This window comes from Sinocyclocheilus rhinocerous, unplaced genomic scaffold (genome assembly GCF_001515625.1).
Source record: "Sinocyclocheilus rhinocerous isolate Xijiao unplaced genomic scaffold, SAMN03320098_v1.1 scaffold2902, whole genome shotgun sequence".
In the NCBI taxonomy this organism is placed as follows: Eukaryota; Metazoa; Chordata; class Actinopteri; order Cypriniformes; family Cyprinidae; genus Sinocyclocheilus; species Sinocyclocheilus rhinocerous.
Genome location: NW_015628348.1, coordinates 179,750 through 195,164, shown reverse-complemented (window position 1 = coordinate 195,164; position 15,415 = coordinate 179,750). Strand labels below are relative to the sequence as shown.

Genomic DNA, 15,415 nt, shown 5'->3' with positions numbered 1-15,415 from the left:
TTTTTTTTCTTATATAAGAAATGCTGCATAGATGCGTTTGTACTCTTAATTATTGCTTATTTTAATAATTCCGCTTTTGGAGTTGTGCTGCAGTAACTGTGTAGAATCGTTCATACGGTAAGAAATGAATAGATGGAGAAATGGGAAGTTTTGGCCATATGAACTTACTTTTTTGTGTGTAATGTTTTCATTGTATTTCAGAATACATTGTTAACCGTATTTATTTTACCCAAAATCAACCATTTAAAGGATTTAAGTGGAAGAAACAAATGCGTGTGTGAAAAGGCATTGATAAGAAAGCTTCCAGAGAGTTCAGAGTTCCAGATATTTTATTAAAGATCAAATAAGCAAGCAAGGACAGCATGCACAGGATGTTAACCTGTTGTTTTGCAATGCAAACAGATTTTTATTGTATACCTTGAATGACAAAAAGCCAAATCAAACCCAATTACTCGGAACACTCCAAATCATCAACAAGGAATTGCTCATGTATTTTAAGACTTTGGTAAAGCTTCTCTTTCAGTTTAGTTGTGCTCAGGAAATTCAGAAGAGCTCTCATTTGTGCTGGTGATGTTCCTGAGTTTAAGACGATTCGGTATTTTTCGTCGCCAATCAGAGGTTTCATGTCATCTGCAATGGGCTCCACCAGTGAGACCTGTTGGATCAACACTGTCCTGTGCTTGTCCACGAACTCAGCGCCTGTGGACACAGTAAAGCAGCTGCTTGATGAACTATCTCTGGATAGAAGAAGAAATGTGCAGTAGTACATAACACAAAAACAATTTTTGCATGTCTTAAATATCGCTCACTACCAAGCACAATAGCTGTTTATAATGCATGTATTTATTGATAGACAGATTGATTGACTGCTTACCAAGTTTGCATCTCTCTTGTTTCTGTGCTGCACCAGCCTCAGCAGTATGTTTGGACTGCAGTGTATCCATATGACCTGGGTGAAGATGGATAATAATAATTTTTATTTATTTGTTTAGCAGGCTATTCCTCACATAGGACATGGTTATACACTGAGGGTATTAAGGAAATGAAAGAATATGCACAAAAATTCCATTAATCCATTTATCGGTATATTGTGACATTATCAAACATTATCAAATGCCCTGAAATATATACAGTGGCGGTACAATGTAATTGTGGATTTGTAACTGTAATGTATATATCTGTGTTTAATGTGAAATAAAACACTGCATTGTATGTCGATAGCTGGTCTTGGCACATGGTTAAACGTTGTGTTGTAATGCATGTATTTATTAAATGTAATTTACCTAGCTTCTCCCGCAGCTCTTTTGCATTATTCATCTGATTCATCTTTTCCAGAACGAGCAGAGTGAGTTTCCCAGCTCCATCAGGACTGTAACGCTGGATCATACACTCAACAATATCACACCTTGATTTCTTCTCCAACTGGCTTTTGGGAATTTTGAAGTCGTGTATTCCTTGAGTTAAGTGCCATTTAAATATGTCCAACTCCTCAGAAACCAGCTCATCCAAACAATCCAGGAGGATCTGATGCACAGCCATGCTGGATCACTGTTAATGAGATGTATATTCCTATAAAACATGTATACTTCAGTCTCACTTTATATCCTCTTTACTTGCAGAATCTGCCATCTGAAGATCAGCAGCACAGTTATGGATGCATTTCACTGTCTGTGATCCAAATTCAGCCTCTTTCTTTCGTTTTGTTAGTTTCTGCAGCATTTCAGGTGAAGGAGCACGACAGCAAGAATATAGGTATACCCTCAACATTGATATTACATAACATTTATGTAATATTTGTTTTGAAATGGCATTTTAAAGGTTTTTTTTTGTTTATTTTTAAAATTTTTTTTTACTTCAAAATATTAAAAAGTGTGACATTTATGTATTTATTTGTCAAACTAAGTGTCGTAGTATAACTAGTGGGAGAGCACTGATGTGTGAACTGAATCTGACTCCATTACACTGCATAATAAGAGATGTTAATTTGGAAAAATAATTATGATATTTTATTATGTTTTGAAGTATAACCTGTAGGAGAGCAGTGATGTGTGAACTGATTTTGTTGACACTAACGTATTGACTACTTTTGTAGTAGCGCTGTTTGGCCCTGCTGAGAAAAAAACAAATCCCGATTTTATAATGGTTTTCACTACAAATACCATTGCAAACAATACAGAATATGAACTGTTAACCATTAAAACCATCAAAAAATGGTTTCCTGTAGTGTGTTTTGGGACACATTAAATTAGGATGTAGTGGTTTTAACAAGCCAAAGTGACAAATTACTAGTAGAGACCCACAGGGACCATTACTATGGGATTTATTTTCCGCCTATAGTATTGCAGTCATGGATTTATATATAAAAGTGAAACCAAAATGTAAAAGGATAAACGCCTTTAAACACAAACCCAACGGCTCTTTTAAGAGCCACCCACACTCTCACATAAAGAGACCATGTTGAAGTGAAAGTTAACGACAAACTGCTTGTGGATCAAACCCTTTTGAAAAGTCCAGCTTACTGCTGATGTGTGTATTTTTCGGGGAGTAAGTATGTTTGCGTTTTTGAGTCGATAACTGATTATGTAGTTATTCTATATTTAATTTATTATCCACGTCTTATCACTGTCGTTCCCTTTGTGCTTTTGTCATCAAAACAAATGTATCGTGTGTATAAACACCTGGCAATAAAGATCTTTCTTATTCTGACTTTTGTTCTGATTCTCAAATTTAGAGCTCGCATAATGTTATATATTGCTGTCAGAGGCGCACTCAATGAGTTTTTTTTTTTCTTACATGACATTTTCGTTTTGTTTAACCTTCCTTTGAATTAAAGTGGTTTATGAAATTAAGAGAAAACATAATCTCAAATAAGTTTGAGCAGTTAAATTGGCAGAACAACAAGAGAATAAAATGTGTGTAGGTATTGCTGTCCTTTCTCCGAATGAGCTCAGTGGGTTTATGTTTTTTTATATATATGAAGTAAAAATATATTGCATAAAAAAAAAAAAAATGAAAGCAAAGTTTTCAGAATAGCAAACAAATGTCACGGATCGAAAAGTAATAAGTGTAAATCAAAAAATGTAATAATGCATTTTTAAAAAAGGCCTAAGCATGAATCAAAACTTTAAACACATTTAAAATCATTATTGCACAAAACTAAAATATGAATGTAAAATTATCTGACTTGCACACAAAATCATATTTTCTGCTCATATCATTATTTTTATTTATTTATTTGTTTGTTTATTTGTTTGTATGCTTATGCTGTTTTCTTACGGGTTTGGAAAAACATGAGGGTGAGTAATTACAGAATTTTCATGTTTGGCTAAACTAACCCTTTAAGCGTCATCATTGGTCCACTAGTTCTAGATTGACAGCTCCTCTAGCCAATCAGATGAAGAGCGGCGTTGACGTCACGCCCATGCGCCTCATTAGCTGCCGATGCTCTGTGTTCTGTTCTGCTCTGGTCACTTGTACACAGTGTTGCCAATTTAGCTACTTTGTAGCTAGATTTAGCGACTTCCCAGCCCATTTTGAGACTTTTTTCAAAAGTTTAGGGACAAATATAGCAACTTCTTGGACAAACCTTATCTAAGTTCTCATCTTGCCCACTGATCTACGTTCATCTTTATATAGACCAGTGAATGTCTTATAGTGACATTTAGCTACCAGTTTTAGCTACTTTCAATTGAAAGCAGTTGGCAACACTGCGTACAGGTGGAAATAGACCAGTGTCAGCTGGGTAACATCTGTCCATGCAGGACACGTTATACTGTATGTGTCTGTCTGTCACTGCTGTACACCTACCTGGCGACCCGTTAACATTAAATGAGTAAATTGTTAAATTAATTATGAATTAATGTAATGTTTTTTATTTGTTTTTTGCGTTGACTAGGCTAGATTTGACTACTGATAAATGAAAATGATAGTGTTACAGAGACAGGTTGGATTTACACAATGATTTATTTCATATCGTGTTTATTTACATGACTACTGTACATATATAATTGCATAACACTATCATATTAATGTTTTAAATATCTAAAATTTTAATATAGCTACAATATGAAAGTATAACAGCCAGTAGGTGTTGGCAAGTTCCTATCTTTAGAGTAAGACGTTAAATCGTTAAAATGGCTGATTCATTCAGTGAAGAATAAAGTGAATCATTCAATACACAAGGCTGGTGTGTGTTGCTCGTAGAGGACACTGTCCTGCTGTGGCTTTATTTGGACTCTTCGAGCAAAATGAGAAATAGTTACAATAATAATAAACCCACTCAAAATGTGCTTCTTGTCATATTTATTTGATACTACATTTCAATAAACATTTGCAATGGTGCTGATATTCAGGAACACACCACTATTCCTCGTGTGATATTGCTTAACTGTATTATTTATAATCTCAGAGTAACACAAAATGTGATAAATCTTACAAAACCAACAACATTATCAATGACATACTGTACATGAAAGACAAAGCTGCAAATCTGTTTACAATATATATCAAAGCTGGTTTTTATAGACCGCTCTAATGAAAACACTTAATTAAATGATTACATAAATCAATTAATTCATTAAATAATTTAGTTCATTGTGTTAAGGGTTTGATTATACTTAAATAAAACACATAACACAAGCACTAATATTTAATAGTATTTAAGTGTGTATTGTTTATTTAAAAAAATGGTATTTCTAAAAAAAATAAATAAATAAATTCCATTTGTTTTGTAAGTTTGGTCTGAGTTCTTGATGCTTGTACAGCGTTGTTCACCAGCAGGTGTCGCCAGCGCGTGCTGTTTCAAGTGCTTCGAAACATCGAATCATTTTTTTTCGAAGCAATTGATTCAATGCTTCGAAAAGCTTCGTTTCTCGCATCACTACCTGTACACGTGACCGGAACAGAACACGGAGCATCGGCAGCCAATGAAGCGCGTTGGAGTGACGTCTACGCCCCTCTTCATCTGATTGGCTAGAGGAGCTGTCAATCTAGAACTAGTGGACCAATGATTATGCTTAAACCCACCCTGATTTACATTAAACTCTAACTGCAACATTTGGAAAAGCAAGCGCAGAACGTGGAAACATGAGCGAAGTGAAAAACAGCATAAGCATACAAAAAAAAAATAAAAAAATAATAATAATGAGCAGAAAGTGTCTGAGAGCACAAAGAACAGATAAATATACCCAAGGAAAACAAGATTTGCTATGCAAGTTGGACAATTTTGTATTAATATTTCAGTTTTGTGCAATAATGATTTTAAATGTTTAAAATGTTGATCCATTTTTTTAATGTGTTATTAAATGTTTCATTTACAATTATTATTTTTCGATCCCTGACCACTGTTTGCTATTCTGAAAACTTTGCTTTCATGTTTAGATGTTGTGCAATATAGGCAAATTTTCTTGCGTTTTTAAATTTGGGTTTCATGTTTATTATTATTATTATTATTATTATTATTATTGCACTGTAAAAAATGAATCATGGGTCTTGTAATGTTCATAAAAAAATTAAGGTGATAATTAAAAATAGTGTGTATTTCATTAAAGAAATTGTGGTTCAGTGTTGTATAGAACATATTGAGGATTTTTAATAATACTAATAAAACCAAGAGATGCGTTTTCCTCATTTTTTTAAAGAACACAAGCAGTTTTGAGGCTTGTCTCTCAGCCTCCTGCAGAGATCGAAACGAGGAAGTCTCTGGTTTTGAGGAGAATTATGTTGTAGCTCGTTGTCTACGTTACTACGATTGAAAAGAGGTGTTATTTGTATAGAAACATCTTTGTGCTCACGAGTTATTGATCCGGGAAATTCGCATCTGTGAACATTGCTAACTTTACTGAACTGTCGCAGCTCCGCTCACAGCGTTATTCCGAGAGTTTGCGTGGAGCGATCACTTCACTCGACGGTATAATCACGGTTTAACTAAACAAATCAGCTCCAGACCTGACTTTGAGCTCTAATTAAGGCTTATTTTCCCTTCTCTATAAAACAACACACACTTACCTTTGTGGGTGATCTTAAAGACGTGTGGGAAAGCTACTTAAAAATATCCCTGTAAAGTGCAGCGAACTTGTATCACAAATGAAAGTAAAAATGATTTCTCCACCCCTTTCAGTGCGATAGGTCATGTTTCCTTCTTTCTCTGTGAGATACTAAAATCTCCATACTGTACAATGCAGGGGCGACTCTAGGACTTTAATTTTAGCCCCAATGAGGGTATAATATATAGAACGAGCCGTTTTAGGTAGGTGTGGCTGACTCTTAACGTTTATAAAGAATATCTATTTGGATTTGAGACTTTAGTCTTTGCAACTTTACAGATCTTCTTTATGCACCAAGAGCTTGTAACACTCCAAAGAGAAAGGAAAACTTGAAATCGCATCATATGACCCCTTTAAAGGGGACTGAGGCGATTACAAATTTGTGTACAGTTTATAGAGCTAATCGCAACATTTTAGGGGGGCTGAGTACTGGTGGCCCCGCTCTGGAAGAACCATCTCTGGATCTCAGAGCTGTCTCAGCTACTGACAGCAGCTCCGTGGTCCATTCCCCTGAGGCAGGATCTTCTCTCTCAGGCGAACAGAACGATTTGGCACCCCCAGCCCGAGCTGTGGGCACTGCACCTAGGGGCTCTCAACGGGAATCAGTAGATCTCCCAGAGAGCGTCCTGAATACTATCTCACAGGCTAGAGCCCCGTCTACAAGATGCCTCTATGCCCTTAAGTGGTCGATTTTCTCCGCCAGGTGCGACACCCGCGGCGAGGACCCAATAACATGTGACATATCGGTGATATTCTCCTTCTCATTAATCCAATGGCGAAATGCCCGCTTATATAGCCAGATGGCCCCGCCCATTCTGGCGGGCTTCACTGCCATAGGCTCATGCAGCACCACTGTCGAGCCATTGGTTCGTTTTATAATCACTGCACGAACCAATGGCCGTGCAGTTACACTGCGTGATTGTAGCTAGTGCTATGCTGTAGGACCTGTCCTTTATATGTGAACTGGTGTTTGTTTCCCTGAGACCTGGTCTTCTTCTGGAACACCACGACTCTGGTTTTGTCCAGGTTTATGGTCAGGGCCCACTGGTGACAGTATTGTTCCAGCAGAAGCAGATCATCCGCATACTGCAGACATCTGATCTCTGTATGGTGTAGAGTGAGGCCGGGGTTATAAGATCGCTCCAGTGATGCTGCCAGATCATTGATGTAGATGTTAAATAGAGTTGGACTCACTCCACGCCCCTGCCGTAAAAACGCTGTTCTGTGATTGTTGATTTTCACCACACATTTACTGCTGGTGTACTGAGACTGTATAATATTAAAGTTTTTTCCACCAATACCATTTTTTAGGAGTTTGTACAGTAAACCATCAAATTGAGTCAAATTGAGTCGAATGCTTTTTTTTAAAATCGACAAAACATGCAAATATTTTCCTTTGTTTGTCCTTGATGTTTTTATTAATTAGTGTATGAAGAGAGTAGATGTGGTCAGATGTGCGATGTTTTGGTAGAAAACCAATTTGTGCTTTAAAATATTGTTGATCTCTGTATGGTGTAGAGTGAGGCCGGGGTTATAAGATCGCTCCAGTGATGCTGCCAGATCATTGATGTAGATGTTAAATAGAGTTGGACTCACTCCACGCCCCTGCCGTAAAAACGCTGTTCTGTGATTGTTGATTTTCACCGCACATTTACTGCTGGTGTACTGAGACTGTATAATATTAAAGTTTTTTCCACCAATACCATTTTTTAGGAGTTTGTACAGTAAACCATCAAATTGAGTCAAATTGAGTCGAATGCTTTTTTTTTAAATCGACAAAACATGCAAATATTTTCCTTTGTTTGTCCTTGATGTTTTTGTTAATTAGTGTATGAAGAGAGTAGATGTGGTCAGATGTGCGATGTTTTGGTAGAAAACCAATTTGTGCTTTATTTAAAATATTGTATGTTGAGATGGATGTGACAATACGGCTGTTTATTATACTGCAGAACAGCTTTCCTTTGTGCATTGTGGGCGTGGAAGATGCATCAGGTATTAAATGACATACATCAGAGAGGGATCATAACTGTGCAGACTAATCTTAGCGGACGGGTGTTAAGAAGCTCTGCAACTGTCATCATGTCCAGGGAAAAAGACACTGAGACCACCAATGAAAGCAGGTCAGTGGCAACCAGATACTTTCTCTGAAAGTTTTGTTGCACTGTGGTCCTTTAATTGCATCAATTGTATGTCTGGTTTCAGGTGTAGGCTACTACTTCGGGAACATGTTTGAACATGTAAACTATTTTGTCAAATAGCAAAGTAGATAGATACTAGTTTTTCTGTTCTGAACAGAATAGAGAAATAACTTTGAAATGCATATTAAAAGTAATATGGGTCAGTGACAAAAAGGGGTTGGCAAGATGAGAAATTCAAATATCTTTTAAAAACTTGTTTTGAAAGCATGCATCAGGTATTTTAAAATGTACACAGCGTGTTTATGTTGATTTTGTGTAATTAAAAATGACATATGCACCATTTTTTTGTGTGCAAAAGTTAAGACTGAATGTACATGAAAATGTCAAATGGTATAACCGCCAAAGAATGAGAAATATTAAATATTTTATCCACCTAGATGGAATGTAAGCTTATAGAAATAAATATTTAATTTTAAAATATCACACGAAAATAGATTTTATTAGAGTTATCTCTAAATGTAAATTTTACAGTTTTTCTCGATTACTTGAACACTATCACCAGGCTTTTGAACTAAAATTTCAAAACCATAACGCCATTTATCAAAAAGCACACCCATTTCCCTAAACTATAAGGACACTTATAGCACTATACGATACTGCCTTGAAAAATATCGGTATCGTATCGAAAACAAAATAAGTGGCATTGCCCATCCCTAGCACCTTCACGACATGCCGTCAGCAACAATACTACAGCGAGAATAAAAGTTACGCCTTCTTTCTTTGCCTGAACATTTGGGCGGCGTTATGCAAATCTTCCCACATTGTGACATAGACATGTGGGGGCGTGTGATGAACAGTGAACTTATGTCTCGTATTGTAATTTAAATTTTCTTATTGTAATTTCATACTGTATTGTGGCATTTATTGGGGGAAAATGGGCTATGGTATATCATATTAATTATAAAATATCAGACATTTTATGAATTGTATTTTACAGATGTAAATTGCAATCTTTGGTCAACATTTTTATCAGTGAATTTATGTTCAAATGTAGACACCCACTTCCTTCTGCTACGTTATTAAATCATTTATGTATATATTACATTGTATTCTTCTTCTTCTAGCCTTTTAGTCGTATCCGACTCTTGGCTACTTCATAGGCCTGCATCTTCCATGTCCTTCTGTCAAGTGGACAGAAGGACATGTCCTTGTGTGTGTGTGTGTGTGTGTGTGTGTGTGTGTGTGTGTGTGTGTCTTTATAAGTACCACGCGCTAATCGATTGCGCCACTGGAGCTGCTTAAGGAACATAATATCAGCATAATGGAGCATCAAAACATCTATGACTGTTTTAAATCTTCTGAATATATTTAAAACAAACAAATGAACTAACAAACAATAACATCAGGGGCCTCATGTATAAAACTTTACGTAGATTTCATCCTAAATGTGTGCGTACGCACAAAAGCTAGATTTTGCGTACGTACAAAAGTTTTCAGATTTATAAAGCCATGCGTACGCCAGAACCTGCGCAAAATTCCCTTTGTAATACCCAGTCAGTGGAAGATTGTGCGTACATTAATCTCCACCCCGTCTCCTCCCCGAAATAGCCATTTATGGAGCTTACAAATTTCGTGAAATTATTATCCAGAAATTACAACATTTTTATATGAATTTAACAGAAATATTTACAGTGGATGTGCTGCTTTCGAACAATTTTCCTGTGGTATGTGATTTAATGTTTAATCACAGCGAGCATTGCTTGGCGCATGACAATGCCACTTTAATTTGTGTTCTAAATAGCAGAACTCATGTTCTGAGAAAATACTTTTGCGTGAATAATAATGATAATTTTTGTGAATTTGACTTTGTTTGATGGCTTTGGAACATAGACGGTAACGACAGACATAAGGATGCACTCGCTGGTCAAACAGTCCATTGGTCTGATGACAGTAGAACATTCTGTTTGCTTCCTTATTTCGCTCTCCCTCCAGTAAAAGCACTGTACGCATGGTCTAGAGTGTCAGTACGGTGCAAACATATTTACGCATTGTTTATTTTTTATAAATCCAGATATGTGCGTGGAAAATTGCAACATTGCAAATGTTGTACACAACATTTATACATCAGGCCCCTGGTGTTTTATTATGAATTTCACCTTTTTTAATCAAGATCAATTATTTGGTAGAAAGTTTTTTTTTACGGTTACACCACATTGACATTTTTGCAATCATCCCCCAAATATTTTCTCAAAATGAATTAAAACCACAAAACAGAGAATGTATGCAATTAATTTGCACATTTAACCATTTTAAATTTAATTAAACCATATGGACACAATAAAAAATAGTGTCACGTCATTGACCCATATACAGTAATTTGTATAATGTATTATTTCCTATAATTATTTTTTCATTTACTATTATTATTTTTTTATTTTTTTATTTTACAGTAATCAACATTTTATTGTTCTTATTGTATGTAGTACTCAAGTTACACCTGTATCAGAACAGGCTACAGTCAAAATGTGTAGGGAATGTTTAAAGAGAGCTGCAAGGTTAAGGGTAGAAGTGTAATTGGCGTGACAAGTTTAAACAAGCATAAACGTCTGATGGTTTGAGAGATAAGACTCTAGACGTGATCTTTGTTTCAGCAGAATTTCACTAATATTGAGAAAGTAGTGAAGTGTCATTCACTGTAACTATGGAGGGGATTGTACTCTAGGAATATGGTTTCAGTTTGTGTCAAAATTATTTTATTGGTTAAAAAAAAAAAAACCTAAACATAGTTTTCCGATTAGGTCATCTTTTGGTGTTGTTTTAATGAGCTATGCCTTCAGTGTCAAATGTGCCAAGTTTTGTGTCTTGTCTGTCTTCTTTTGACAGAAAGGCATTGCATACCTGTTTGTTTGCAGTGAGCTAAAAGGACAACACCTTAGGCTATTTAATTGCACTGCACTTAAGATGTCTACTTTTCTTAGGTTATGTTTTTGCATTTGTATATTTTGGCTATGAGGACATGTCTAGGGAAGGGAAGTGAGCATCAAATAGGCCTAATTAATTGAACTTAATCTCAAATCAGATTGAATAACTTTTTGTAGCAATTCAAATGTCGCTGCTTGTGCCATCGTCTGTGTTATATACATCTGGCAATTTTACATACATTCATATTCAGCATTATATTTTATTTTTATTTATTTTTATTGCTGCTGCTGCTTTAACAGTTGTTTGTGATTAACAACATTGGTTACATTATCTCATGCTTTAAGAGTCCAGCTGTGTTTTTCCACTCATGTTGATGGGTTTCATATGCAGATGCATTTAGATCAGATTACATGCTGTATGCCCTTTTTATCCTTATTGCATATAGTGGCACATTAGTAAAACATGTTAGATCTGTTTGAGGTTTGAAATTGGTTTCTGATTAATTTTATACATGTCTATACACTGTCAGGATACTGGAGAGAGATGAAGCAAGGACTCAAATGCAGGATTAATTACTCTTTATTAATGGTACAACGTAAAACGAAACTAACAAAAACTACCCCGAGGGGGAAAAACAGGCAGGCCAGGACAAGGCACAGCATGGCACGGCAACAGAAACATCTAACATGCACAATGAATGCTAACTGACATAAAACAACAAACCAGCAGAGGACTGCAGACACAAGGAGAATAAATAGGGAGAAAAATGAGCAGGGTAACAAGGGAGACACAGGTGGAGTATCTAAAACAATAATGAGATAACAAGGGCGGGGTCAGACAATAGACAGGAGAGTACATGGCACCGACAACAAGCCATGTGCTCAACAAAACACACAGTGACATCTGGGGCCCGTTTCAATAAGGAGGTTCATCCAACTCTGAGTTGACTTACCACGCTTTCTCGAGTTTGACAAACCTCCCGTTCTGAAACGTAAAACCCAGAGTTTCCCTCATTTCAGGGTTAACATACTCAGAGTTTTCACTTAACCTCCTTTCTGAAACGGGCCCCTGGTGACCAACTAGGGAACACCAGCAGAACCGTGTCATACACTGTCAAACAGCATTTCTCTAGAATTTGCTGAATGCACAATAGGCTACTGATGTTAAACAGCAGTTCTGCACATTTTTATTTATTTATTTTTGTCCAGTGTGGTTCAGCTGAGAGAATATTTTTGTTATAGGCTACCATGGTTCTGCTATAACAGATCAGGGGACTCATTTATAAAATGTTGCAAAGAAACCAACACAGCTGTTTCACGATTGGCCAAATTCACCACATGACAACAATGACTTGTGTTTCTAACATCTTCAATTCCAATACTGCTCACAAATCTGTTTTTAGAACAGTAAAAGCTTTTTTTACTGTAGTCGAGTCACACTTATCAAAAAAAATTTAAAAAATACAGATAAAAGCATATCTACCCCCACTTTATTGGTATTTAAATAGTATATGTTTATGTTGAACTTTATTCTTGAACAGATGGTGCTGTATTAAGCAGTATATAAAAAGTGTTTCTGTTGCTCATGAAAACGTTTCTGAAACGTCTGTTTATTTGACAAATATTGCACGTTATTCACTTCATCGGTGACAGAGTATGCAAACACCGAAAGAGCGTCACTACCGCGAGCAGAAAGTGTCCGACTTCACGTCTCCACTTTCAATTCCGCCCCCGACTGCAAGCGGCTGCTCTAGCTCGCCGATCGGTCTGCGCAGCGCCGCATGAAGTCGAACACACCTTATGAATCGCCTTATGTTAATGTTATCTTAATGAACCTTATGTTACAGCTCTCTGCCTTGCAAACAACTTCTAATTTATGTCAGTAAAAGATCACCATTCATCATCCATATTCTTTCATTTAAAACAGCGAGCTGCAAGAGCAGCTTACATTTCCAAAAACCTGCAGTGCTCGAACAAGAAAAAGTGCGTACATCTGCTCAGACCCTGACGTGACGCTAAGCACTTTTGCACGTCAAAGCCAGTTTTTACAAATATGAGCGCCGGCGTGGTTTTAAGTGCACGCACACTCTAAGATCGAATCTGTGCGTACGCACGCTTTATAAATGAGGCCCCAGAAGTCTGTGCCAGATGATGAATGAAAGTGTTTCAAGCCCTGTGTTTATTTTCAGATTATCTCAGCATGTCAAATAATTGCAGTGAGGTGTTTTGTCCAAGATGCAGAGATTCAACATAACAAACCTACTACATTTGCAGCAGTACTTTGGAAAAAATACAGACCTAAACGTGTAAATTTGCCTTACTGAAACTATTATCTAACTGCTCTCACAAAAACTTACTTTTTGTTAATTTACCCCAGACCACCTCTCACTTATTTAGTGGCCTTGAATGATAAGATGCAGGATAATGCAAAGTGGAGAGGAACATCGAGACACAGCAGATTCTCATTCCATATCATTTGGCACAGACTTCAGATCTGTTATGGGGGAAAGAAAAAATGCATAACTGCTGTTTAACATTGGCAGCCTAGCATATAGTGCCTTCAGCAAATTCTAGAGAAATACTGTACCAGTGCAGAGACATGTCTAAACTTCACCAGAAACAAATTCAAACATCTCTAACAGGTTTTAGTAATGTGCCACTATATGCAAAACGGATAAAAAGGACATACAGTATGTCATGTGATCTAAATGCATCTGTCATTTCACCAACTTTACAGGAAGGCCAAAACAAAACAAATACCATAGTTTGATTGGACTTTGTGTACTGATTTCAATTATTTATAATAAGAAAAATATACACACATGGATGATAGTATACTTATTGAACACTATTTTAACATTTATTAAAGAAAAAGTCACATGCACCTTTTGGCACCAATGTATTATTCCATTTTGCGAATATAAAAACGGGCACATCTGATGACAAATATTAACAAAGCATTACATTAATGAGTTTAAAATAAATAATCTATTGTGATAAAGTGAAATATCACATAAAAAAATCTATCTCTAATCAAATTAGTTAATTGAATGTGATCACTTTTACTAAAATAGTAATCCCAGCCACATGGCCAAATGGGAGACTGAAAAACCTTTACAGATGACTTCCCTAGTGAAAAACAAATATACAGAAATGTATTTGAAATACATTTATTTCATGCTAAGTATACTACAGATACATTTACATATTATTTACATAATAACAAACTGGTATACTTAAAGTCTGCTAAATTGAAACAACAAATTTTGTTATATAATATATATATATATATATAAAGATTTGATTAACTATAAAACTTGTGCAACTTTGTTGTCAGTGGACAGAAACACTGTATTACCTCAACAAGCCAATGTAAACATCTCAATTGCATTGTCTGTCAATTTGCAACACACAAATGTACAGAGGTCCTTTTTTTATTAGTGGCCTACAGAACATTCTCAAAACAAGTTATTCCAAATGGTACCATAAAATAACCTGGTGTCTGCAGGATTTTTATAATCAGTTAAGACCTTTAAAGACCTTTCTGCTCTTCACATTTCAGCCTTTAAACAATTTTTAAGAAAAGGGATGAGTCAAAAGTATCAATTATTATATTAAATTAAACAATTGTTATCAATTAATTATTATATTAAATACCCGATCCACTGGTTCACATTTTAAAAATATGTAGCAAAAATAGCAGAAGGGCTTATTGAAAAAGCTAATTCATTATCTGCCAGCAGGTGTCACTTTCGGAACTGCAGAAATATAGTGGTTTCCCCGGTAACCACAGTACACAAAGCTGACCTGCACCACTCAAGTTTATTCAGTGAAATCATAGCCTTTCGAAGTTTAATCGTCATATTAATCCATATAGCAATTCTTGTCTTTCCGTCCCCAAAGACCTCTTATAATTTAGACTTTTTGTACCATTTAAGAGTTTCCATGGCCTTAAATGTAAACAATTTAACTGAAGACGTTTTAAGGACCCGCGGAAACCCTAATAAGAACATAGTTCAGTGCAAACATTTATGTCATGCATTTGACAAAAAGCATTTGTTAACTATGAATTTTACTTTTGAAATTTGAGGCAAGTGCAACTCTGGCGTCCCCGTAGTTTGTGAGCAGTGGTGTGCTGGCGATTTAAATAAAATACAGATTTCCAAATGATCCAAACATATGGGTATCCCCTTGAACTTGATAAAAAGATCATCTGTTTAGCATCTTGACTGGAAAATACTGTTTTCATGGTCAGTTTTTCATGTATTATTTGCTAATGTTAATGAATGTTTACATTAGAGTGCACGTCCTA

At 35.9% G+C, this 15,415-nt stretch overlaps 2 protein-coding genes across 3 annotated transcripts in view; one reads left to right on the top strand and one right to left on the bottom strand.

Annotated features, from left to right (window-relative positions):
• Nucleotides 1–245: 245 nt before the first annotated feature.
• The window catches only part of LOC107737490 (histone H1-like), a 121,049-nt gene continuing 105,879 nt past the window's right edge, over nucleotides 246–15,415 (bottom strand). Inside the window, exons 1-4 of one of the 2 annotated variants that reach the window (XM_016548979.1) lie at nucleotides 6,007–6,148; nucleotides 1,284–1,548; nucleotides 875–949; nucleotides 247–699 (exon numbers count right to left, since the gene is read on the bottom strand). In XM_016548979.1, the coding sequence (XP_016404465.1) occupies nucleotides 449–699; nucleotides 875–949; nucleotides 1,284–1,539 (582 nt within the window). In that variant the 5' untranslated portion in view covers nucleotides 1,540–1,548; nucleotides 6,007–6,148 and the 3' untranslated portion in view covers nucleotides 247–448. Of the gene's footprint in view, nucleotides 700–874; nucleotides 950–1,283; nucleotides 1,549–6,006; nucleotides 6,149–15,415 lie in introns of those variants that run through there. The other variant, XM_016548980.1, reaches the window with a different exon arrangement.
• The window catches only part of LOC107737488 (NACHT, LRR and PYD domains-containing protein 1b allele 5-like), a 30,406-nt gene continuing 23,063 nt past the window's right edge, over nucleotides 8,073–15,415 (top strand). The window contains exon 1 of the mRNA XM_016548975.1: nucleotides 8,073–8,164. Within this exon, the coding sequence (XP_016404461.1) occupies nucleotides 8,124–8,164 (41 nt within the window). The 5' untranslated portion in view covers nucleotides 8,073–8,123. The remainder of the gene's footprint in view (nucleotides 8,165–15,415) is intronic.